General features: G+C 48.1%; 1 protein-coding gene across 1 annotated transcript in view; it reads right to left on the reverse strand.

Moving 5' to 3' along the window:
* Positions 1 to 26,680, reverse strand: part of MYOM3 (myomesin 3) — an 84,289-nt gene that overhangs the window by 4,740 nt on the left and 52,869 nt on the right. The window contains exons 24-35 of the mRNA XM_038758062.1: positions 24,852 to 24,988; positions 22,122 to 22,266; positions 20,050 to 20,109; positions 16,724 to 16,791; positions 16,202 to 16,312; positions 12,769 to 12,856; positions 12,397 to 12,435; positions 10,045 to 10,153; positions 8,747 to 8,910; positions 6,276 to 6,312; positions 4,664 to 4,686; positions 2,221 to 2,276 (exon numbers count right to left, since the gene is read on the reverse strand). Coding sequence (XP_038613990.1) covers positions 2,221 to 2,276; positions 4,664 to 4,686; positions 6,276 to 6,312; positions 8,747 to 8,910; positions 10,045 to 10,153; positions 12,397 to 12,435; positions 12,769 to 12,856; positions 16,202 to 16,312; positions 16,724 to 16,791; positions 20,050 to 20,109; positions 22,122 to 22,266; positions 24,852 to 24,988 — 1,037 coding nt within the window. The remainder of the gene's footprint in view (positions 1 to 2,220; positions 2,277 to 4,663; positions 4,687 to 6,275; positions 6,313 to 8,746; positions 8,911 to 10,044; positions 10,154 to 12,396; positions 12,436 to 12,768; positions 12,857 to 16,201; positions 16,313 to 16,723; positions 16,792 to 20,049; positions 20,110 to 22,121; positions 22,267 to 24,851; positions 24,989 to 26,680) is intronic.

Consider the following 26,680-nt stretch of genomic DNA (forward strand, 5'->3'; position numbering starts at 1 on the left):
CCACTTTGGGCAACTCACTACACTTCTCTGGGCCTCAGTTCCCTCATCTCTAAAATGGGGATTAAGACTGGGAACCCCCCGTGGGACAACCTGATCACCTTATAACCTCCCCAGCACTTAGAACAGTGCTTTGCACATAGTAAGTGCTTAATAAATGCCATTATTATTATTATTATTATTATTAAGTCACAACTTCTCTGGGCTTCAGTGACCTCATCTGTAAAATGGGGATGAAGACTGTGAGCCCCCCGTGGGACAGCCTGATCACCTTATAACCTCCCCAGCACTTAGAACGATGTACATAGCGCTTAACAAATGCTATTATTATTATTATTATTATTATTATTATTATTATTATTATTATTATCCCAGCTCTGCCAATTGTCAGCCATGTCACTTTGGGCAACTCACTACACTTCTCTGGGCCTCAGTTCCCTCATCTCTAAAATGGGGATTAAGACTGGGAGCCCCCCGTGGGACAACCTGATCACCTTATAACCTCCCCAGCACTTAGAACGATGTACATAGCGCTTAACAAATGCCATCATAATTATTATTATTATTATTATCCCAGCTCTGCCAATTGTCAGCCGTGCCACTTTGGGCAACTCACTACACTTCTCTGGGCCTCAGTTCCCTCATCTCTAAAATGGGGATTAAGACTGGGAACCCCCCATGGGACAACCTGATCACCTTATAACCTCCCCAGCGCTTAGAACAGTGCTTTGCACATAGTAAGTGCTTAATAAATGCCATTATTATTATTATTATTATTAAGTCACAACTTCTCTGGGCCGCAGTGACCTCATCTGTAAAATGGGGACAAAGACTGTGAGCCCCACATAGGACAACCTTGTAACCTCCCCAGCAATTAGAACAGTGTACATAGCACTTAACAAATGCCATCATTATTATTATTAATAATAAATACAATTGATTGACTGGTCCCATTTCCTCCAAGAGGCCTTCCCCGTTAAGACCTCTTTTCTCCAACTGTCTCTCCCTTCTGCATTGTCTTGGATTTGTACCCTTTGAGCACCTGATAGTCATCCCACCTTCAGCCCCACATCGCTTATGTACATAGCCATAATTTAATTTATTTACCTTAATATTTTTCTCCTCCTCTAGACCATAAGCTCACTGTGAGCAGGGAACATGTCCCCCAACTCTTGATTTGCACTCTTTGCACACTTTTTAATCAATCAATCAATCAATCGTATTTCTTGAGCGCTTACTGTGTGCAGAGCACTGTACTAAGTGCTTGGGAAGTCCAAGTTGGCAACATATAGAGACAGTGCTCTGCACACAATAAGCGCCCAATAAACCATCATCATCATCATCAATGCTATTTATCGGGTGCAGAGCACTATACTAAGTGCTTGGGAGAGTAGTCTTTTAGACTGTGAGCCCACTGTTGGGCAGGGACTGTCTCTATATGTTGCCAACTTGTACTTCCCAAGCGCTTAGTCCAGTGCTTTGCACACAGTAAGCGCTCAATAAATACGATTGATTGATTGATTGATTGAGAGGACACCACTATACGAATAGAAACATTCCCTACTGAGAGCTCACCTCCTCCAGGAGGTCTTCCCAGACTGAGCCCGCTCCTTCCTCTCCCCCTCCTCTCCCTCTCCATCCCCCCCGCCTTACCTCCTTCCCTTCCCCACAGCACCTGGATATATGTATTTATTACTCTATTTATTTTACTTGTACATATCTACTCTATTTTATTTTGTTAATATGTTTGGTTTTGTTGTCTGTCTCCCCCTTCTAGACCGTGAGTCCACTGTTGGGTAGGGACCGTCTCTAGATGTTGCCAACTTGGACTTCCCAAGCGCTTAGTCCAGTGCTCTGAACACAGTAAGCGCTCAATAATTGATTGATTGATTCCCTGCCCACAACGAGCTCACAGTCTGGAGGAGCCCTGCTCTGACCTGGGGCACCCCACGCCGGGAATTCATTCATCCATTCATTCATTCAGTCGTATTTATTGAGCGCTTTCTGTGTGCAGAGCACCGTCCTAAGCGCTTGGGAAGGCCTGTGTCCTGCGTGGGCTGAGCTTCTCAAGCACATGAAGTGTGGGGTGGAGGGGGTGCGGGGTTCCCGCCCCCCGCCCCCTCGCTCCGGGCCACCTCCGGCCGACGTATGGCCGTGGGCTCCATCCCCACCGCAGCCGGACACCCGGAACGACGTCTACGACGTATGTCCCGGTGCCCTTACCTTGTCTTCCATGATGGTGGCCACGTCGGGCAGGCCCTTCACCACTTTGGCGCGGTCTGGAAGAGAAACGACCTGGTGACCTCTGACCTCTCGCCAGGCCCCACTGCCCCGTCACCCGGGGAACAAAATCCACCTCTCCTCCCCATCATCATTCCTTCAATCACTCATTCTGTTGTGTTGATGGAGCGCTTACTGGGTGCAGAGCCCTGTACTAAGCGCTTGGGAAGTCCAATTCAGCAACAAATCATCCTCATCAACAACAGTCGTATTTGTTGAGTGCTTACTGTGTGCAGAGCACTGTACTAAGCGCTTGGGAAGTACAAGTTGGCAACATATAGAGACAGTTCCTACCCAGCAGTGGGCTCACAGTCTAGAAGGGCCCTGCTGAGAGCTCACCTCCTCCAGGAGGCCTTCCCAGATTGAGCCCCTTCTTTCCTCTCCCCCTCGTCCCCCTCTCCATCCCCCCGTCTTACCTCCTTCCCTTCCCCACAGCACCTGTATATATGTATATATGGTTGTACATATTTATTACTCTATTTATTTATTTACTTATTTATTTTACTTGTACATTTCTATCCTACTTATTTTATTTTGTTGGTATGTTTGGTTCTGTTCTCTGTCTCCCCCTTTTAGACTGTGAGCCCACTGTTGGGTAGGGACTGTCTCTATGTGATGCCAATTTGTACTTCCCAAGCGCTTAGTACAGTGCTCTGCACATAGTAAGCGCTCAATAAATACGATTGATTGATTGATTGATTGATTGATAGAAGGGGGAGGCAGAGAACAAAACCAAACATACTAACAAAATAAAATAAATAGAATAGATAGGTACAAGCAAAATAAATAAATAAATAAATAGAGTAATAAATATGTACAAACATATATACATATATACAGGTGCTGTGGGGAAGGGAAGGAGTCAGTCCCTGCCCACAACAGGCTCACAGTCTAGAAGCGGGGGAGACAGACATCAGAACAAGTATTTAGCATGAAACGTGGCCAGGCCCAAACTTTCCGGAGTGCTTTCGCCGCCGGCCCTCTTAGTTTTACAGCCTCCCTGTGAGAGGGAGAGCGTATTGAAGCAGCGTGGCTCAGTGGAAAAAGCCCAGGCTTTGGAGTCAGAGGTCATGGGTTCAAATCCCGGCTCCGCCAACTGTCAGCTGTGTGACTTTGGGCAAATCACTTCACTTCTCTAGGCTTCAGTTACCTCAACTGTAAAATGTGTGATCCCCCCGTGGGACAACCCGATCACCTTGTAACCTCCCCAGCTCTTAGAACAGTGCTTTGCACGTAGTAAGCACTTAATAAATGCCATCATTATTATCATCCCCATTTTACAGGAGAAGAAGCTGAGGCCCAGAGAGGCGCACTGACTTGCCTGAGGTCACACAGGAGACCCAGGGCGGAGTCGACATTGGAATTCGGCTCTCCAGCCTCCCAGACGTCTACTCTTTTGGAAAATGCCTTGTCGATGGTATTCGTTAAGCATTTATTATGCACCGGCCACTGAAATGAGCGCTGGGGTAGATACAAGCTGGTCAATTTGGGTGGTCAATGTCCCACACGGGGCTCTCGGCCTTAATCTCCGTTTTTCAGATGAGGTAACTGAGGCCCTGAGAAGGTAAGTGACTGGCCCCAGGTTGCACAGCGAGAAGTGGTAGAATTAGGACCCAGGTCAAGCTCGTTGTGGGCAGATAATATGCCTGCTGAACTATATTTCTCTCCCAAGCACTTAGTATTCATTCATTTGATCGCATTTATGGAGCTCTTACTGTGCGCAGAGCACTGTACAGTTCTGTGCGTGCAGTAAGCACTCAATAAATACGATTGCCTGAGGGACTGACTGAATTCTGATTCCCAGGTCCGGGTTCTTAATAATAATAATAATAATAATAATAATAATAATAATAATAATGGCATTTATTAAGCGCTTACTATGTGCAAAGCACTGTTCTAAGCGCTGGGGAAGTTACAAGGTGATGAGGTTGTCCCACGGGGGCTCACAGTCTTCATCCCCATTTTTACAGATGAGGGAACTGAGGCACAGAGTAGTTAAGTGACTGGCCCAAAGTCACACAGCTAACAATGATTTGAACCCATGACCTCGGACTCCAAAGCCCGGGCTCTTTCCACTGAGCCACGCTGCTTCTCTGGTTCTTCACGGTTCTTACCACTGGACCACGCTGCCTTTTCTGTCTTTCGAACCAGGTCCTCCCACCCCTGTCCCATGTTCTCCTCTCTAACCTTCCTTGGGCAGGGGGACCCCATCTCCACCGTCTTCGTCCCTGAAAAGACCCCCCGCATTCCCACCACCATCCCCATTCTCATTAATAATGCAGGGGAATTATCTGATGGGGAATTATCCGATAGTTAACGGCCTCTGGTCTCAGTGGGAAAACCGCATCAGTGGGGAAACGGACAATTCCGTTCTCGGGCCACTTACTCTTCTCGATTATGGCCGCGGCTCTGGAAAGCAGAAATGAAGAGCGGTTAGTCTGCACTGCAAAATCAGCAGCCCCAACTTGCCTGCGTAGAAACTCTTAACCCTTAGCTCTAAAGCGGGCATGGCGGGGGCAGGAGGGCGGCAGAAAGGCGTGGGATGGAGCCAGTCCGCGGCGTGGCTCAGTGGAAAGAGCCCGGGCTTTGGAGTCGGAGGTCACGGGTTCAAATCCCGGCTCTGCCACTTGGCAGCTGTGTGACTTTGGGCAAGTCGCTTCGCTTCTCTGGGCCTCAGTTCCCTCACCTGTAAAATGGGGACTGACTGTGAGCCCCCCGTGGGACAACCTGATCACCTTGTATCACCCCAGCGCTTAGAACAGTGCTTTGCAGATAGTAAGCGCTTAACAAATACCATTATTATTATTATTATATTATTATTATTACTACTTCACCTCTCTACTCCAACCCAGCCCACACGCTTCGCTCCTCTATAACGCTAGCTTCTCACTATACCGAGATCTCGCCTATCTCACCAGTGACATCTTGCCCGTGTCCTCCCCCTGGCCTGGAATGCCTCCCTCTTTGTATCGCTTTAAAGCCTTCTTAATAATAATAATAATAATAATAATAATAATAGCATTTATTAAGTGCTTACTGTGTGCAAAGCACTGTTCTAAGTGCCGGAGAGGTCACTAGGTGATCAGGTTGTCCCATGGGGGGCTCACAGTTTTCATCCCCATTTTACAGATGAGGTAACTGAAGCCCAGAGACGTTAAGTAATAATAATAATGACGGCATTTATTAAGCGCTTACCATGTGCAAAGCACTGCTCTAAGTGCCGGAGAGGCTACAAGGTGATCAGGTTGTCCCACTGGGGGCTCACAGTTTTCATCCCCACTTTACAGATGAGGTAACTGAGGCCCAAAGACGTTAAGTAATAATAATAATGACGGCATTTATTAAGCGCTTACTATGTGCAAAGCACTGTTCTAAGCGCTGGAGAGGTTACAAGGTGATCAGGTTGTCCCACGGGGGGCTCACTGTCTTCATCCCCACTTTATGGATGAGGTAACTGAGGCCCAGAGACGTTAAGTAATAATAATAATGACGGCATTTATTAAGCGCTTACTATGTGCAAAGCACTGTCTAAGCGCTGGAGGAGCTACAAGGTGAACGGGTTGTACCACGGGGGGGCTCACAGTCTTCATCCCCATTTTACAGATGAGGGAACTGAGGCCCAGAGAAGTGACTTGCCCAAAGTCACACATTCTTGAAGGCCCATCTCCTCCAAGGCGCCTTCCCTTTCCTCTTCTCCCACTCCCGTCTACGTCGCCCTGACTTGCTCACTTTATTCATTCCCCCCGTTCCCAGCCCCACAGAACTTACGTCCCGATCCGTCATTTATTTCTTTCTATTACTGTCCCTCCCGCAAGACCGTAATCTCACTGTGGGCAGGGAATGCGTCTGTTTATTGTTGGACTCTCCCAAGTGCTTAGTACAGTGCTCTGCACACGGTAAGCACTCAATAAATATTCTTGCCTGACTGACTGAGGAGGCAGGCGGCTCGGACGGTATGCTCTAAGTAGCCAGGGGAGTCCAGCTTCGGGGGAACTTACTTCAGTTTCTCGTGCTCGGCCATGGCGTCATCGAAGGCTGAGTGAAGGAAAATGCCGTGAGTATAATTAACCTGAGCTAATTATAATACATTCATACAGCACTCTGTCCCCTTCATTCATTCAGTCATATTTATTGAACGCTTACTGTGAGCAGAGCACTGTACTAAGCGCAATATAACCATAAACAAACACATTCCCTGCCCGCAACAAGCATCTCTCTCCTCTCTCTATCCCTTCCTTGTCTCTTTCTTCTCTCTCTCTCCTTCTCTCCTCCCCTCCCTAACTCTTCTCTCACTGTCTCTTTCCCGGTCTCCGGATCTCCCCTCTCCCTGTCTCTTTCCTCAGTCTGTCAGCTGTATTTACTGAGCGCTTACTGGGTGCAGATCACTGTACTAAGCGCAGGCCATGCTGCCGTTCCCGCCCACTTCGAAGTTGTCAAGGAATTGGGTCACTGAGGGGCTTCCCAACCCGGGGTCAGGCCTCTGACAGGGGGCACGAAGATGCTCGGAGGAAAGCTGGACCCTCCCCACCCCTAACTTTCCCTCCCATAGCCCATCGTGGACCTCTGATTCCCGAATCTGTCCCACCCTCCTCTTGTTCCCAGGAATTTTTTGTGGCCACTACAACTTGCTGTGCCAATCATCGTCAGATTCTTGTCCCCAGTCGTGTGGAGAAAAAAGTCCTTCTGTTCTTTGTTTTCAAAGTCTTAAAAAGAGAAAGGCTGTGAGGGTGGGGGTTTATCATCATCATCAATCGTATTTATTGAGCGCTTACTGTGTGCAGGGCACTATACTAAGCGCTTGGGAAGTACAAGTTGGCAACATATAGAGAAAGTCCCTACCCAACAGTGGGCTCACAGTCTAAAAATAATGTGATGTTTAGGGTCTTGGCCTTTACTCTTAATGAAAGGCAGGGAGAGACAAAGGGAGAAAGAGAAAAGAGGAAGAGGAAAAGAGGAAGAAAGGAGAGACAGAGTGAGAGATAGAAAAGGGAGAGGGATTAGGGGAAGGGGGAAAAGGACAGGGAGAAGAAAGGGGGAGAAAGGAAATAAGGAGGAGAGAGGGAGAGAAAAAAGACTTGTTCCCTTTATTCATCACCCTCCTCCCAACCTCACAACACTTATATATTTACTATTCTATTTATTTTGTTAGTGATGTGCGTCTAGCTTTATTTCTATTTATTCTGATGACCTGACACCTGTCCACATGTTTTGCTTTGTTGTCTGTCTCCCCCTTCTAGACTGTGAGCCCGTTGTTGGGTAGGGACCGTCTCTATGTGTTGCCAACTTGTACTTCCCAAGTGCTTAGTACAGTGCTCTGCACACAGTAAGCGCTCAATAAATATGATTGACGATTGATTGATTGCCAACTTGTACTTCCCAAGTGCTTAGTACAGTGCTCTGCACACAGTAAGCACTCAATAAATACGGTTGAATGAATGAATGAGTGAATACATTCTGTAATTTATCTATTTATATTAATGTCTGTCTCCCCATCTAGACTGTAAGCTCACTGTGGTTGGGGAGTGTGTCTGTTACTGTTGTATTGTGCTCGCCCAAGTGCTTAGTACAGTGATCTGCACACAGTAAGTGCTCAGTAAATACAGCTGACAGACTGACTGAGGAAAGAGACAGGGAGAGAGGAGATACGGAGATCGGGAGAGGAAAGAGACAGTGAGAGAAGAGTTAGGGAGGGGAGGAGAGAAGGAGAGAGAGAGGAAAGGGACAAGGAAGGGATAGAGAGAGGAGAGAGATGCTTGTTGCGGGCAGGGAATGTGTTTGTTTATTGTTATATTGCTCTTAGTACAGTGCTCTGCTCACAGTAAGTGCTCAATAAATACGACTGAATGAATGAAGGGGAGAGAGTGCTGTATGTATGTATTATAATTAGCTCAGCACTCTCCCTCTCACAGGGAGGCTGTAAAAGTAAGAAGGCCGGCTGTGAAAGCACTCCGGAAAATTTGGGCCTGGCCACGTTTCATGCTAAATGCCGATACTACTGATGCCTGTTTACTGGTTCTGATGTCTGTCTCCCCCGCTTCTAGACTGTGAGCCTGTTGTGGACAGGGACTGACTCCTTCCCTTCCCCACAGCACCTGTATATATGTATATATGTTTGTACATATTTATTACTCTATTTATTTATTTATTTTACTTGTACCTATCTATTCTATTTATTTTATTTTGTTAGTATGTTTGGTTTTGTTCTCTGTCTCCCCATTTTAGACTGTGAGCCCACTGTTGGGTAGGGACTGTCTCTAGATGTTGCCAACTTGTACTTCCCAACTGCTTAGTACAGTGCTCTGCACACAGTAAGCGCTCAATAAATACGATTGATGATGATGATGATCAGCCAGTCCGGATTCTGTGGCCCGGCTTAAATTGTTCCCTAGGCCGGACAAGACAGGCAGCCCTCCCGCCCCCACCCCAGCCCCTGGCCTCCTCTCTCCCCCGGCCCTCCCCGGGCCCTCACCTTGGCCGGATAGGTCTGCGGTCAGTTTCCGGGCCTCCTTCCCAGCCAGTAGTTCCAGGATGTACTTCCCCCGATCGGAATCTTTGGGATCGAGGATGCGGAGCCACAGCTCGGACCCGATGCTGCCGGCCTTCACCCGTTCGCCACTGTCCAGGCGCTTGTCTCTGGCAGGGGAAGAGGCCCCCAAGTTGACGGTGGGGAGGACAGGGGTCGGGGGTGGGGATGCCAGGCCCAGGGACCCCAACTTCAAGGCCGTGGGCGTGCCCCCTTCCTTGGGGAGCCTGGGAAAGTCGCTTCCCCTCTCCGAACCTCACTGTCCTTTCCTGACAAAGCATCCGGGTCCTACAGGGATACCTCTTGGAAGGGCATCCTCTCTTTGGTTTAAGGGTGTCCTCTCTTTCAGTTTTTTGGGAGGTATTTGTTCAGCACTTACTATGCACCAGGCACTGTTCTAAGCACTGGGGTAGATACGAGCTAGTTATGTTAGACACAGTCCACGTCCCAAATGAAGCTCACGGTCTTAATCCCCATTTTACAGGTGGAAACTGAGACACAGAGAAGTGAAGTAAATTGCCCAAGATTATACAGCAGATAAGTGGCGGAGCCAAGATTTGTTTTCCATGGGATTTGTTAATAATCATAATCATAGTAATAATAGTGATGGCATTTCTCCCTGGAGAAGCAGCGTGGCTCAGTGGAAAGAGCCCGGGCTTTGGAGTCGGAGGCCATGGGTTTGAATCCCGGCTCCACCACTTGTCAGCTGTGTGACTTTGGTCAAGCCACTTCACTTCTCTGTGCCTCAGTTGCCTCATCTGTAAAATGGGGGTGAAGACTGTGAGCCCCATGTAGGACAACCTCATCACCTTGTATTCCCCCCAGCGCTTAGAACAGTGCTTTGCACATAGTAAGCGCTTAATAAATGTCATTATTATTATTATTATTTGTTAAGTGCTTATTTTGTGCCAGACACTTTTCTAAGCGCTGGGTTAGATACAAGCTAATCAGGTTGGATACAGTCCCTGCCCCGCATTCGGCTCACAAGTTTTCATCCCCATTTTACAGATGAGGTCACTGAGGCCCAGAGAAGTGAGGTGACTTGCCCAAGGTCACGCAGCGGACAGGCAGTGGAGCCGGGATTAGAACTCAGGACCTTCTGGCTCCCAGGCCTGTGCTGTAACCGCTAGGCCACGAGAAACACCTCGCCCATGACAGGACGGTGCTCACAGTCGGGTCAAGGGCACGAAAGGCGGGCATGATGGATGGGCACACGGCTCAGCAGGCCGGCGGGGAGCACGTACTTGTGGTGCCAGGTGGTTTTCAGGAACTCCGGGTCGTAGAACTTGACCCGGCTGAAGATCTCGATGCCTTCGGCGGTGCCCCGGATCGTCAGCGGGGTGGCCGACAGCGCTGGTCGGGAAGGGGGAGAGTTAGAGCTCGAGATCCTACCTCGGGTCCCGCTGGACAGTCGGCTCCTTGAGGGCAGGGATCGGCTCCACTAGCTCTACTTCACTGTCCCGAGCCCTGCACGCCGTAGACTGTCAGCTCCCCAAGGGCGGGGACCGCGTCCGCTAGCTCCTCGGGTCGGGCTGAGGAAGATGGGCTGAGGACGAGTTGAGGGTGGGCTGAGGAGGAGGACGGGATGAGGAGGACTGGCTGAGGATGAGCCGAGGAGGACCAGCTGAGGATGGGCTGAGGAGCATGAGCTGAGGCTGGGCTGAAGAGGAAGGACTGAGGAAGATGGCCTGAGAAGGACGGGCTGAGGAGGAAGGACTGAGGAAGACAGGCTGAGGAGGACGGCCTGAGGCTGGGTTGAAGAGGAAGGGCTGAGGAGGATGGCCTGAGAAGGACGGGCTGAGGAGGAAGGACTGAGGAGGACGAGCTGAGGAGGAAGGACTGAGGAGGACAGGCTGAGGAGGGCAGGCTGAGGAAGACGGGCTGAGGGGGAAGGACTGAGGAAGGCAGGCTGAGGAAGACGGGCTGAGGGGGAAGGACTGAGGAAGGCAGGCTGAGGAAGACGGGCTGAGGGGGAAGGACTGAGGAAGGCAGGCTGAGGAGGACAGGCTGAGGCTGGACTGAGGAAGACGAGCTGAGGAGGATGGGCTGAGGAGGACGGACTGAGGAGGACAGGCTGAGGAAGATGGGCTGAGGAGGACAGGCTGAGGAGGACGAGCTGAGGAGACGGGCTGAGGAAGACGGGCTGAGGGAGAAGGACTGAGGAAGGCAGGCTGAGGAGGATGGGCTGAGGCTGGACTGAGGAGGATGAGCTGAGGAGGACGGGCTGAGGCTGGGCTGAGGAAGACGGGCTGAGGAGGAAGGACTGAGGAGGACAGGCCGAGGAAGATGGGCTGAGGAAGATGAGCTGAGGAGACAAGGGCTGAGGAGACGGGCTGAGGAAGATGGGCTGAGGGGGAAGGACTGAAGAAGGCAGGCTGAGGAGGACGGGCTGAGGCTGGACTGAGGAGGATGAGCTGAGGAGGATAGGCTGAGGCTGGGCTGAGGAGGATGGGCTGAAGAGGAAGGACTGAGGAGGACAGGCCGAGGAAGATGTGTTGAGGAGGACAGGCTGAGGAAGACAGGCTGAGGAGGACGAGCTGAGGAGATGGGCTGAGGAGAAGGGCTGAGGAGATGGGCTGAGGAAGACGAGCTGAGGGGGAAGAACTGAGGAAGGCAGGCTGAGGAGGACAGGCTGAGGCTGGACTGAGGAGGACGAGCTGAGGAGGACGGGCTGAGGCTGGACTGAGGAGGACGAGCTGAGGAGGAAGAACTGAGGAAGGCAGGCTGAGGAGGACAGGCTGAGGCTGGACTGAGGAGGACGAGCTGAGGAGGACGGGCTGAGGCTGGACTGAGGAGGACGAGCTGAGGAGGACGGGCTGAGGCTGGGCTGAGGAGGATGGGCTGAGGAGGAAGGACTGAGGAGGCTGGGCTGAGGAAGATGTGCTGAGGAGGACAGGCTGAGGAGGACGAGCTGAGGAGACGGGCTGAGGAGACGGGCTGAGAAAGATGGGCTGAGGGGGAAGGACTGAGGAAGGCAGGCTGAGGAGGATGGGCTGAGGCTGGACTGAGGAGGACGAGCTGAGGAGGACAGACTGAGGCTGGGCTGAGGAGGATGGGCTGAGGAGGAAGGACTAAGGGGGACGGGCTGAGGAAGATGTGCTGAGGAGGACAGGCTGAGGAGGATAAGCTGGGGAGGACGAGCTGAAGAGATGGGCTGAAGAGAGCAGGCTGAGGAGGCTGGGCTGAGGAAGATGAGCTGAGGGGGAAGGACTGAGAAAGGCAGGCTGAGGAGGACGGGCTGAGGCTGGACTGAGGAGGACGAGCTGAGGAGGACGGGCTGAGGCTGGGCTGAGGAGGACCGACTGAGGAGGAAGGACTGGGGAGGACGGGCCGAGGAAGATAGGCTAAGGAGGGCAGGCTGAGGAGGACAGGCTGAGGAGGATGAGCTGAGAAGATGGGCTGAAGAGAACAGGCTGAGGAGGGCGGGCTGAGGAAGACGGGCAGAGGGGGAAGGACTGAGGAAGGCAGGCTGAGGAGGACGGGCTGAGGCTGGACTGAGGAGGACGAGCTGAGGAGAACAGGCTGAGGCTGGGCTGAGGAGGAAGGACTGAGGAGGACAGGCCGAGGAAGATGGGCTGAGGAGAAGGGATACTCACCGCTGATCCTGCACAGCTCACGGAGGATGTCATCCCACACTGCACACAGAGGAAACCCGGAGCGGCGTTTTAGCATCCTGCCTCCCCTGGAGCAGATGGGGCCTCCCCCCACGCTGGCCTGGGCCCCCGCAGCCGGTCTCTGGGGGAAAACAACTTGCCTCTCCCGGCTCTCCCAGCCCAAAGTCCACCACTAATGCCCCCGAGCTGGGCTATTTACCCACAGGCAGAGGCCACCACAGAGGTGAGCAGAGGGAGTAAGGGGCGAGAGGTCCACAACTGGACTCCACAGGGTGGAGTTTCACAGACAATTGGACCCTCAGGCCCCCCCTTGCAGTGAGATCCCACCCCATCATGGCCTGAGAGGGGGCCTACCTGCCCCGCTGAGGTCAAGCGTGGTCTCGTCTTCCCCTCGGTCATCAGACACCGTGGCGCTGTACACTCCCTTGCTGTCTTTGGTCAGCTGGCCGGACAGCGCGGGAGGACCAGGAGACGGAGAGAGGGGGTTAAAAACGGGCTCAACCACCCTGGTCATGGGTGGGTGAGGCGTTAGGTCACTGCCTAACAGTCTTCTAGACTGTGAGCCCACTGTCGGGTAGGGACCGTCTCTCTATATTGCCAACTTGTACTTCCCAAGCGCTTAGTACAGTGCTCTGCACACAGTAAGCGCTCAATAAATACGATTGATTGATTGCCTGGAGGCAGAGGGCTGCTGAGAGCTCACCTCCTCCAGGAGGCCTTCCCAGACTGAGCCCCTTCCTTCCTCTCCCCCTCGTCCCCCTCTCCATCCCCCCATCTTACCTCCTTCCCTTCCCCACAGCACCTGTATATATGCATATATGGTTGTACATATTTATTACTCTATTTATTTATTTATTTATTTATTTATTTTACTTGTACATTTCTATCCTACTTATTTTATTTTGTTGGTATGTTTTCCTTTGTTCTCTGCCTCCCCCTTTTAGACTGTGAGCCCACTGTTGGGTAGGGACTGTCTCTATGTGTTGCCGATTTGTACTTCCCAAGCGCTTAGTACAGTGCTCTGCACATAGTAAGCGCTCAATAAATACGATTGATTGATTGATTGATTGATTGGACGGCATGACCCACTGAGGTCCTTTTCAGCTCTGGGGATGTGAGGCTACCTCCGGCCCTGGTGGTCAGGGACCACCCCCAACCATGACCTTTCCTACGCAGACCTCCCAACACCTAGAAAGTGGTATTTATTGAGAAGCAGCGTGGCTCGGTGGAAAGAGCCCGGGCTTTGGAGTCAGAGGTCATGGGTTCGAATCCCGGCTCCGCCACATCTGCTGTGTGACCTCGGGCAAGTCACTTCACTTCTCTGATCCTCAGTTCCCTCATCTGCAAAATGGGGATTAAGACTGTGAGCCCCACGTGGGACAACCTGATCACTTTGTATCCCCCCAGCGCTTAGAACAGGGCTTTGCACATAGTAAGCGCTTAACAAATGCCAACATTATTATTATTATTGTTATTTAGCATTAACTGGGTGCCAAGCACTGTGCTAAGTGCTGGGGTAACCACAGGTTGGGCGCAGTCCGATGGGTTGACAAGGGTGAAGGGGGATCAAAGATTTTATCCCCCCCATTTTACGGGTGAGGACAGTAGGGCCCAGAGAGGGCAAGGATTTGCCAACTCTTTTCAGTACACTGATTACAGTGTTCTGCAGACAGTAGGGGCTCAATAAATACCACTGATTGCTTTCTTGCTTGCTTAATCCTAGAAGCAGCGTGGCTCAGTGGAAAGAGCCCCGGCTTTGGAGTCGGAGGTCATGGGTTCAAATTCCGGCTCCGCCAATTGTCAGCTGTGTGACTTTGGGCATGTCACTTCACTTCTCTGGGCTTCAGTGACCTCATCTGTAAAATGGGGATAGAGACTGTGAGCCCCCCGTGGGACAACCTGATCACCTTGCAACCTCCCCAGTGCTTAGAACAGTGCTTTGCACATAGTAAGCGCTAAATACATGCCATTATTATTATTATTATTATTAATTGACTGTGAGCCCACTGTTGGGTAGGGACCGTCTCTATATGTTGCCAACTTGTACTTCTCATGCGCTTAGTACAGTGCTCTGCACACAGTAAGCGCTCAATAAATACAATTGAATGAATGAATGAATGGCAGCTGCCACCAAGAAGGGGCAAGGATAATAATGCCCTCCCTCTGCCCATCCGCCAAGCTAGCTCTCTTTTCCTCCCTTCAAGGCCCTGCTGAGAGCTCACCTCCTCCAGGAGGCCTTCCCAGACTGAGCCCCTTCCTTCCTCTCCCCCTCGTCCCCCTCTCCATCTCCCCCATCTTACCTCCTTCCCTTCCCCACAGCACCTGTATATATGCATATATGTTTGTGCAGATTTATTACCCTATTTATTTATTTATTTATTTTACCTGTACATATCTATTCTATTTATTTTATTTTGTTAGTATGTTTGGTTTTGTTCTCTGTCTCCCCCTTTTAGACTGTGAGCCCACTGCTGGGTAGGGACTGTCTCTATATGTTGCCAATTTGTACTTCCCAAGTGCTTAGTACAGTGCTCTGCACATAGTAAGCGCTCAATAAATACGATTGATGATGATGATGATGATAAATGGATAGAGTAATAAATATGTACAAACATATATACAGGTAAATACCGCTGAACGAATGAATTGATTTATTCTCCCATCTGGGGGCCCAAATTTGTACAAACATATATACATATATGCAGGTAAATACCGCTGAATGAATGAATTGATTTATTCTCCCATCTGGGGGCCCAAATATGTACAAACATATATACATATATACAGGTAAATACCGCTGAATGAATGAATTGATTTATTCTCCCATCTGGGGGCCCAAATATGTACAAACATATATACATATATACAGGTAAATACTGCTGAATGAATGAATTGATTTATTCTCCCATCTGGGGGCCCAAATATGTACAAACATATATACATATATACAGGTAAATACCGCTGAATGAATGAATGGATTTATTCTCCCATCTGGGGGCCCAAATATGTACAAACATATATACAGGTAAATACCGCTGAATGAATGAATTGATTTATTCTCCCATCTGGGGGCCCAAATATGTACAAACATATATACGGGTAAATACCGCTGAATGAATGAATTGATTTATTCTCCCATCTGGCCAAATATGTACAAACATATATACAGGTAAATACCTGAATGAATGAATTGATTTATTCTCCCATCTGGGGGCCCAAATATGTACAAACATATATACATATATACAGGTAAATACCGCTGAATGAATGAATTGATTTATTCTCCCATCTGGGGGCCCAAATTTGTACAAACATATATACAGGTAAATACCGCTGAATGAATGAATTGATTTATTCTCCCATCCGGGGGCCCAAATATGTACAAACATATATACAGGTAAATACCGCTGAATGAATGAACAGATTTATTCTCCCATCTGGCCAAATATGTACAAACATATATACAGGTAAATACCTGAATGAATGAATTGATTTATTCTCCCATCTGGGGGCCCAAATATGTACAAACATATATACATATATACAGGTAAATACCGCTGAATGAATGAATTGATTTATTCTCCCATCTGGGGGCCCAAATTTGTACAAACATATATACAGGTAAATACCGCTGAATGAATGAATTGATTTATTCTCCCATCCGGGGGCCCAAATATGTACAAACATATATACAGGTAAATACCGCTGAATGAATGAATTGATTTATTCTCCCATCCGGGGGCCCATTCCCCACCTCCGTTCCGCCCGCCCCCGCGATCCCGGGTACCTTTTCTATCCCTAAGAGCGCGACTCCGCTCTGGGCGTCGTACCGGCCTTCGGGATGCTCCCGCTTCCAAAGGAACCACTGGAAGCGGCTCTCTTTCTTCGTGTTTGTCGTCTGGGAGCAAGGGAGACCCCGCGGTCAGCGAGGTGGGCCCGGACTCCAGGGCGCGAGGAACCCCGCAGAACCGGGAATAATCCCTGATCCGGTGCCGACGGGGGCCCCCCCAACCCTAATGCCCATCCTAGGGGGGCCTGAATCCCCCCCAGGAGTCCACGGGAGGGGAGGACAAGGCCCAGAGGCCTTAGAAGGAAATCAATCAATCAATCAATCGTATTTATTGAGCGCTTGCTGTGTGCAGAGCACTGGACTAAGCGCTTGGGAAGTCCAAGTTGGCAACCTAGAGGGTTGGTCCTCACCCGACAGTGGGCTCACAGTCTAAAAGAAGGAAAAGCACAGTGTGTGCGCCCCATGGGTGAGCCCCACGACCCCCCGGGCGAGGAAAGGCCCAGAAAGAAGCATCTTTGCCTTGCAGGTGAGCAGAAGTTGGCAGTCCTCAGTGGCTCTCCACTGCAAAGCCTCCACGAAGTAGGGGCCTGTAGAAACAACCGGCGGAGTCTATTTCATAATAATAATAATAATAATAATAATAATGGCATTTATTAAGCGCTTACTATGTGCAGAGCACTGGGCTAAGCGCTTGGGAAGTCCAAGCTGGCAACATCGAGAGCCGGTCCCTACCCGACAGCAGGCTCATCATCATCATCATCATCATCAATCGTATTTATTGAGTGCTTACTATGTGCAGAGCACTGGGCTAAGCGCTTGGGAAGTACAAATTGGCAACATCATCATCATCATCATCATCATCAATCGTATTTATTGAGCGCTTACTATGTACAGAGCACTGTACTCAGCTCTTGGGAAGTACAAATTGGCAACATATAGAGACAGTCCCTACCCAACAGTGGGCTCACAGCCTAGAAGGGGGAGACAGACAACAAAACAGAACATATTAATAAAATAATACATAGAAGAGTAAATATGTACATTGATGGACCAAATTGAGAAATAGCAGGGCCTCGTGGATAGAGTCATCATAATAATGGCACTTATTAAGCGCTTACTATGTGCAAAGCACTGTTCTAAGCGCTGGGGAGGTTACAATAATAATAATAATGATAATGATGGTATTTGTTAGGTGCTTACTATGTGCAAAGCACTGTTCTAAGCTCTGGGGAGGTTACAATAATAATAATAATAATAATGATGGTATTTGTTAGGCACTTACTATGTGCAAAGCACTGTTCTAAGCACTGGGGGAGGTTACAAGGTGATCAGGTTGTCCCACGGGGGGGCCCACAGTCTTAATCCCCATTTTCCAGATGAGGGAACTGAGGCCCAGAGAAGTTAAGTGGCTTGCCCAAAGTCACACAGCTGACAATGGGCGGAGTCGGGATTTGAACCCATGACCTCCGACTCCAAAGCCCGGGCGCTTTCCACTGAGCCACGCTGCTGCTAGGATTAAGCAAGCAAGGAAGCAATCAGTGGTATTTATTGAGCCCCTACTGTCTGCAGAACAAAGCCCGGGCTCTTTCTACAGAGCCACGCTGCTTCTCGTTTTGTTTTGTTGTCTGCCTCCCCCTTCTAGACTGTGAGCCCGTTGTTGGGAAGGGATTGTCTCTATCTGTTGCCGAATTGTACTTTCCAGGCGCTTAGTACAGTGCTCTGCACACAGTAATCGCTCAGTAGATACCATTGAATGAATGCTATTTATTCTGATGACTTGACACCTGTCCACATGTTTTGTTTTGTTGTCTGCCTCTCCCTTCTAGACTGTGAGCCCGTTGTTGGGTAGGGATTGTCTCTACCTGTTGCCGAATTGTCCTTTCCAGGCGCTTAGTACAGTGCTCTGCACACAGTAATCGCTCAGAAGATACCATTGAATGAATGCTATTTATTCTGATGACTTGACACCTGTCCACATGTTTTGTTTTGTTGTCTGTCTCCCCCTTCTAGACTGTGAGCCCGTTGTTGGGGAGGGATTGTCTCTATCTGTTGCCGAATTGTACTTTCCAGGCGCTTAGTACAGTGCTCTGCACACAGTAAGCGCTCAATAGATACCATTGAATGAATGCTATTTATTCTGATGACTTGACACCTGTCCACGTGTTTTGTTTTGTTGTCTGTCTCCCCCTTCTAGACTGTGAGCCCGTTGTTGGGGAGGGATTGTCTCTACCTGTTGCCGAATTGTACTTTCCAGGCGCTTAGTACAGTGCTCTGCACACAGTAAGCGCTCAATAAATACGATTGAATGAATGAATGAATGAATGAATGGCTAACCGTGCAGCGCCCCCTGGCGGCAGAGCCCACCAAGAGCGACCCCTGGTGGCAAATCGCAAGGGGAGCAGCCACGGACACTATTAATAATAATGAAGGTGGTATTTGTTAATCATCATCATCATCATCAATCGTATTTATTGAGCGCTTACTATGTGCAGAGCACTGTACTAAGCGCTTGGGAGGTACAAGTTGGCAACATCTACAGACAGTCCCTACCCAACAGTGGGCTCACAGTCTAAAAGGGGGAGACAGAGAACAAAACCAAACATACTAACAAAATAAAATAAATAGGATAGATATGTACAAGTAAAATAAATAACTAAATAAATAGAGTAATAAATATGTTATATGTTAATAATAATAATTATGATGGTACTTGTTAAGCGCTTACTATGTGAAAATCACTGTTCTAAGCGCTGGGGGGGATACAAGGTGATCAAGTTGTCCCACATGGGGCTCACAGTCTTCATCCCCATTTTGCAGACAAGGGAACTGAGGCCCAGAGAAGTGAAGTGACTTGCCCAAAGTCACCCAGCTGACAAGTGGCGGAGTCGGGATTAGAACCCATGACCTCTGACGCCCAAGCCCGGGCTCTTTCCACTGAGCCATGCTGCTTCTCATCCTCTCCTACTTAGGCTGGTGAACCCCATATGGGACTTGATTATCTTGTATCTGCCCCAGTGCTTAGCACAGAGTAAACACTAAACACGAGAAGCAGAAGCGAGAAGCAGCGTGGCTCAGCGGAAAGAGCCCGGGCTTTGGAGTCAGAGGTCGTGGGTTCCAATCCCGGCTCCGCCACTTGTCAGCTGTGTGACTTTGGGCAAGTCACTTCACTTCTCTGGGCCTCAGTTCTCTCGTCTGTAGAATGGGGGTTAAGACTGTGAGCCCCACATAGGACAACCTGATCACCTTGTAACCTCCCCAGCGCTTAGAACAGTGCTTTGCGCATAGTAAGCACTTAATAAATGCCATTATTATTATTATTATGTGGGACAGGGATCATGTCCAACCTAACTCGTAGCTACCCCAGTGCTTGGCACATAGAAGTAGCGTGGCTCAGTGGAAAGAGCCCGGGCTTGGGAGCCAGAGGTCATGGGTTCGAATCCCAGCTCTGCCACTTGTCAGCTGTGTGACCTTGGGCAAGTCACTTCGCTTCTCTGAGCCTCAGTTCCCTCATCTGTCAAATGGGAATGAAGACTGTGAGCCCCACGTGGGACAACCTGATCACCTTGTATCCCCCCCCAGCGCTTAGAACAGTGCTTCGCACATAGTAAGCACTTAACAAATGCCATCATTATGATTACTATTATTACATAGTAAGCGCTTAACAAGTACCATAATTATTACAATGAATTACTATTTTACGGATGAGGAAACCGAGGTCCAGAGAGACAGGGGTGCGACCTTCTTCCGAACACCTCGCCTCTGCTTAACAAACGCCGCGCTTTTTCCGATAATTGTGCGTCTCGTTATTATCCGAAGCGCAGAGGAGGGCTCTGCGACTTTCTTACCTTGCTTCCTCTTCCAGCGCCTGCGCCTGTCTGCGGATTCCTTCAAAACCTTGTCAAAACCTGCAAACAAGGAGAGGAGACCGTGAGCCCACTGTTGGATAGGGACCGTCTCCATACTTTGCCAACTTGGACTTCCCAAGCGTTCAGTACAGTGCTCTGCACACAGGAAGCGCTCAATAAATACGATTGAATGAATGAACCTTTGTCAGCCTGAACAAAACTTCTCCTCAAGGAGAAACCTCCTAGTCCCCACCTTATCTTTTAGACTGTGAGCCCACTGTTGGGTAGGGACTGTCTCTATATGTTCCCAACTTGTACTTCCCAAGCGCTTAGTACAGTGCTCTGCACACAGGAAGCGCTCAATAAATACGATTGATGGATTGATTATCTAGACCAATCGATCGTCTTTCAATCAGTGGTATTTCTTGAGCGCTTATTGTTCACAGAGCAGTCAATGGTATTTATTGAGTGCTCACTGGGCGAAGAACACTGTCCTAAGCACTTAGGAGAGCACGGAGAGATTATCAGTGGAAAAAGCGTGGGCTTGGGAGTCAGAGGTCATGGGTTCAAATCCCGGCTCCGCCCATTGTCAGCTGTGTGGCTTTGGGCAAGTCACTTCTCTGGGCCTCAGTTCCCTCATCTGTAAAATGAGGATGAAGACTGTAAGCCCCACGTGGGACAACCTGATCACCTTGTAACCTCCCCAGCGCTTAGAACAGTGATTTGCACATAGTAAGCGCTTAATAAATGCCACCATCATCATCATTATTATTATTAAAAAGTACAAGTTTAAAAGGAGTAATTTGGAAGTAGGCGGGACTTTTTTTTAAAAAAAGTCCCATCAAATTGTTACACAAATTGTGGATGTAATTAGTTGTTATAACAAGTCATGGCAACAGGTGAAACCCAGAAGACAGAATATGTTCATCAGGGCAATCAGAGGTTTCATTAAAATTCCCAAATTGGGTACATTTAAAACTAATGAAAGTATTTTTAATTGTCATCCTATTTATTACTATTGGTGAAGGCTGTTTGTTTTTAGAATTGTACTTTCCAAGCACTTAGTACAGTGCTCTGCACACAGGAAGTGCTCAATAAATACGATTGATTGATTGATTGAATGAATGCCTGTTTGCTCACGCTGATGTGTACATATATCTCTAATTCTATTTATTTATATTGATGCTACTGATGCCTGTTGACTTGTTTCGATGCCTGTCTCCCCCGTCCCTTCTAGGCCGTGAGCCCGTGGTTAGCAGGGCTCTTTGTTGCTAAATTGGACTTTCCAAGCGCTTAGTACAGTGCTCACGGGTCGCAAAGCTGACAAGCGGCGGTGCCGGGATTAGAACCCACGACATGTGGCTCTTTCCACCAAGCTACGCTGCTTCTCCTACTTAAACTGCGAGCCCCATAAGGGGCTTGATTATCTTGCATCTGCCCCAGTGCTTAGTACAGCGCTCAGCATATAGTAAACACTAAACAAATAGTATTATTAATAAGGCGCTCATAGAAGCAGCGTGGCTCAGTATATATGAACAATATGTACAATATATACATATATGTACTACATATATATACATGTACATATATACATAAATATACAATATATATGTACAATATGTACACATATATATGTAAATATGTACAATATATTTGAACAATATATTGTTCAATATATATGAACATATATATTCAGTCAATATGATTGAATGAATAAATGGCTGACAATGATGATGAAGCAGCGTGGCTCAGTGGAAAGAGCCCGGGCTTGGGAGCCAGAGGTCATGGGTTCGAATCCCGGCTCTGCCACTTGGCAGCTGTGTGACCTTGGGCAAGTCACTTGACTTCTCTGAGCCTCAGTTCCCTCATCTGTCAAATGGGGATGAAGACTGTGAGCCCCACGTGGGACAACCTGATCACCTTGTATCCCCTCCCAGCGCTTAGAATAGTGCTTCGCACATAGTAAGCGCTTAGCAAATGCCATCATTATTATTATTATTATTATTATTATAAGGCGCTCAATAAATACGATTGAATGAATGAATGAATGAAGTTTCTCCCTCCCGACTTACTGTCATCCACCAGAGCCAGGGTGATCTGGTTTCGGGCCTTCCCGTCTTGGAGCTGAGCTGTGTACGTGCCCCTGTCCTTTTCCGAGAAGTCCGGGATCACCAGTTCCACCAGTCCCTTTTCTCTGTCGAACTGGATCCTGTGGGTCTGGGGGAAGACAAAGCCTTTGGACGTCGCTCCCCGTCTTCCCTTCACTGGAATGGGCTCCGGCCGGCTTCCCGGGGTCACCCTCCGGGGGATGGACAGACTGTAAGGATGTCTTAGACTGGACGCTCATCGTGGGCAGGGACTCTGTCTGATAACTGTTGTATTGTCTTCTCCCGATCGCTTAGTACAGTGTTCTCCACCTCGTAAACTGTGAGCCTGCTGTTGGGTGGGGACCGTCTCTAGATGTCATCATCATCAATCGTATTTATTGAGTGCTTACTGTGCGCAGAGCACTGTAAGCGTTCAATCAATCAATCAATCAATCAATCGCATTTATTGAGCGCTTACTGTGTGCAGAGCACTGGACTAATCAATCAATCAATCGTATTTATTGAGCGCTTACTGTGCGCAGAGCACTGGACTAAGCGCTTGGGAAGTCCAAGTCGGCAACATCTAGAGACGGTCCCTACCCAACAGTGGGCTCACAGTCTAGAAGGGGGAGACAGACAACAAAAGCAAACATATTAACAAAATAAAATAAATAGAATAGATATGTACAAGTAAAATAAATAAATAGGTAGAGTAATAAATAGGTACAATATATCTGAACAATATATTGTTCAATATATATGAACAATATGTACAATATGCACATATATATGTACTACATATATATACATATCCATATATACATATATACAATATATATGTACAGTATGTACATATATGTGTAAATATGTACAACATATTTGAACAATATATTGTTCAATATATATGAACAATATGTACAATATATACATATATGTACTACATATATATACATGCACATATATACATATATAGACAATATATGTACAATATGTATATATATATGTAAATATGTACAATATATTTGAACAATATATTGTTCAATATATATGAACATATATATTCAATCAATATGATTGAATGAATAAATGGCTGACAATGATGATGAAGCAGCGTGGCTCAGTGGAAAGAGCCCGGGCTTTGGAGTCAGAGGTCATGGGTTCTAATCCCGGCTCTGCCCATTGTCAGCTGTGTGACTTTGGGCAGGTCACTTAACTTCTCTGTGCCTCAGTTACCTCATCTGTAAAATGGGGATTAGGACCGTGAGCCCCGTGGGACAACCTGATCACCTTGAATCCCCCCCAGCACTTAGAACAGTGCTTTGCACATAGTAAGTGCTTAATAAATGCCATTATTATTATTATTATTATAATTATGAGAGGAGCCTCTCATCCCGGGCCGGGGAAGGCGGGGGGGGGGGGGGGGGGGGCAGTGCTTAGAATGGGGCTGGGCACATTGTAAACACTTCCCATGATCATGATGAGATTTATTTTGTCCATGATGTGCATTTAGCTTTAATTCTATTTGTCTAATTCTACTTGTACATATTTACTATTCCATTTATTTTATTTTGTTAATATACTTTGCTTTGTTGTCTGTCACCCCCCTTCTAGACTGTGAGCCCGCTGTTGGGTAGGGACTGTCTCTATATGTCACCAACTTGTACTTCCCAAGCGCTTAGTACAGTGCTCAGCACACAGTAAGCACTCAATAAATACGATTGAATGCACAACCATCTCTATATGTTGCCAACTTGTACTTCCCACGCGCTTAGTCCAGTGCTCTGCACACAGTAAGTGCTCGATAAATACGATTGAATGAATGAATGACCGACTCTATATGTTGCCAACTTGTACTTCCCAAGCACTTAGTACAGTGCTCTGCACACAGTAAGCGCTCAATAAATACAATTGAATGAATGAATGACCATCTCTATACATCGCCAACTTGTACTTCCCAAGCGCTTAGTACAGTGCTCTGCACACAGTAAGCGCTCAATAAATACGATTGAATGACCGTCTCTATATGTTGCCAACTTGTACTTCCCAAGCGCTTTGTACAGTGCTCTGCACACAGTAAGCGCTCAATAAATACAATTGAACGAATGAATGACCGTCTCTATATGTTGCCAACTTGTACTTCCCAAGCGCTTAGTACAGTGCTCTGCACACAGTAAGTGCTCAATTTATTGTGATTGTGTTATTGTATTGTGTTATTGTGCTCTATTATGATGAAATGAATGAATTTGTTCTGATGACACCTGTCTCCATGTTTTGTTTCGTTGTTTGTCTGCCCCTTCTAGACTGTGAGCCCGCTGTTGGGTAGGGACTGCCTCTTTATGTCACCAACTTGTACTTCCCAAGCGCTTGGTACAGTGCTCTGCACACAGTAAGTGCTCAATAAATACGACTGATTGATTGATTGATTAATAAATACCATTATTATTATTAGTAGCTGGGACCAGGCCCCGGTTTCTGGAGATCCAGGCAGAGCCTTGGGTATATTGGTCCAGGTCTTTCCCCTCAGTTGGATTTTTGATCTCCAATCAATCAATTGTATTTATTGAGCGCTTACCTTGTGCAGAGCACTGTACTAAGCGCTTGGGAAGTCCAAGTTGGCAACATATAGAGACAGTCCCTACCCAACAGTGGGCTCACAGTCTAAAAGGTCCCGGAACCACTGCCCCGGTGAGTTTGGCCCAGGGCGGCCCCCATTACCGGCGAAGACGTAAGCTCCCGGTTGTTGAAGAAGAGGCGCAGCTCGGCGGCCGGAGATAATTTTTCCACCTGCAGCCACAGGCGCACTTCCCCCTTGTCGAGGAAGTCAACGTTCCACCCGGAGATCAGCCGGATCACTGGAAAGTGGGAAGGGGGAGTCCAATCAGTCCTATAAAAGTCACCCCCACCTCCGGGCACGGTCTGGTGGGCTCCCCGCGGGCACAGACCGACGCCTCCGTCGGGGGATCTGCACAATCTTGGCATTCCCGGGACCGAGCGTCTCAAATACACAGGCATTCCTGCCAGGACGTGGCTGGGAATTGTCTATCCCAGGAAGCGGGTTTGGGGGACGCTCGTTTCAAGCAAAACGCGGGGTCATCCGGACACAGTGTCACGGGTGGTTCATTAGAACTGAACTGGGAAGGGACTGCCCCATTTTTACGGGAAATGAAATTTAAACTGTCGCGAATTGGTTCCCAGTGCCGTGCTCGTGACCTAGGGAAGTGTCAGAGAGCGACGGGTAATGCAAATTGCGGGAACCAAGCGCTTAGTCCAGTGTTCTGCACACAGGAAGCGCTCAGTAAATACAATTGAATGAATGAGTGAATCTAGCTTTACTTCTATTTATTCTGATGACTTGACACCTGTCCACATGTTTTGTTTTGTTGTCTGTCTCCCCCTTCTAGACTGTAAGCCCATTGTTGGGAAGGGGACCATCTCTATATGTTGCCAACTTGTACTTCCCAAGGGCTTAGTCCAGTGCTCTGCACACAGTAAGGGCTCAATAAATACAATTGAATGAATGAGTGAATCTAGCTTTACTTCTATTTATTCTGATGACTTGACACCCGTCCACATGTTTGGTTTTTTGTCTGTCTCCCCATTCTAGACTGTGAGCCCATTGTTGGGAAGGGGACCATCTCTATACGTTGCCAACTTGTACTTCCCAAGCGCTTAGTCCAGTGTTCTGCACACAGTAAGGGCTCAATAAATACAATTGAATGAATGAATGAATCTAGCTTTACTTCTATTTATTCTGATGACTTGACACCTGTCCACATGTTTTGTTTTGTTGTCTGTCTCCCCATTCTAGACTGTGAGCCCATTGTTGGGAAGCGACCATCTCTCTATGTTGCCAACTTGTACTTCCCAAGCGCTTAGTCCAGTGCTCTGCACACAGTAAGGGCTCAATAAATACGATTGAATGAATGAGTGAATCTAGCTTTACTTCTGTTTATTCTGATGACTTGACACCTGTCCACGTGTTTTGTTTTGTTGTCTGTCTCCCCCTTCTAGACTGTGAGCCCATTGTTGGGAAGCGACCATCTCTCTATGTTGCCAACTTGTACTTCCCAAGCGCTTAGTCCAGTGCTCTGCACACAGTAAGGGCTCAATAAATACGACTGAATGAATGAGTGAATCTAGCTTTACTTCTATTTATTCTGATGACTTGACACCTGTCCACATGTTTTGTTTTGTTGTCTGTCTCCCCATTCTAGACTGTGAGCCCGTTGTTGGGAAGGGACCATCTCTGTATGTTGCCAACTTGTACTTCCCAAGTGCTTAGTCCAGTGCTCTGCACACAGTAAGGGCTCAATAAATACGACTGAATGAATGAGTGAATCTAGCTTTACTTCTATTTATTCTGATGACTTGACACCTGTCCACATGTTTTGTTTTGTTGTCTGTCTCCCCATTCTAGACTGTGAGCCCATTGTTGGGAAGGGACCATTTCTATATGTTGCCAACTTGTACTTCCCAAGCGCTTAGTCCAGTACTCTGCACACAGTAAGCGCTCAATGAATACGATTGAATGAATGAGTGAATCT

Source organism: Tachyglossus aculeatus, chromosome 16 (genome assembly GCF_015852505.1).
Source record: "Tachyglossus aculeatus isolate mTacAcu1 chromosome 16, mTacAcu1.pri, whole genome shotgun sequence".
NCBI classification, from domain to species: Eukaryota; Metazoa; Chordata; class Mammalia; order Monotremata; family Tachyglossidae; genus Tachyglossus; species Tachyglossus aculeatus.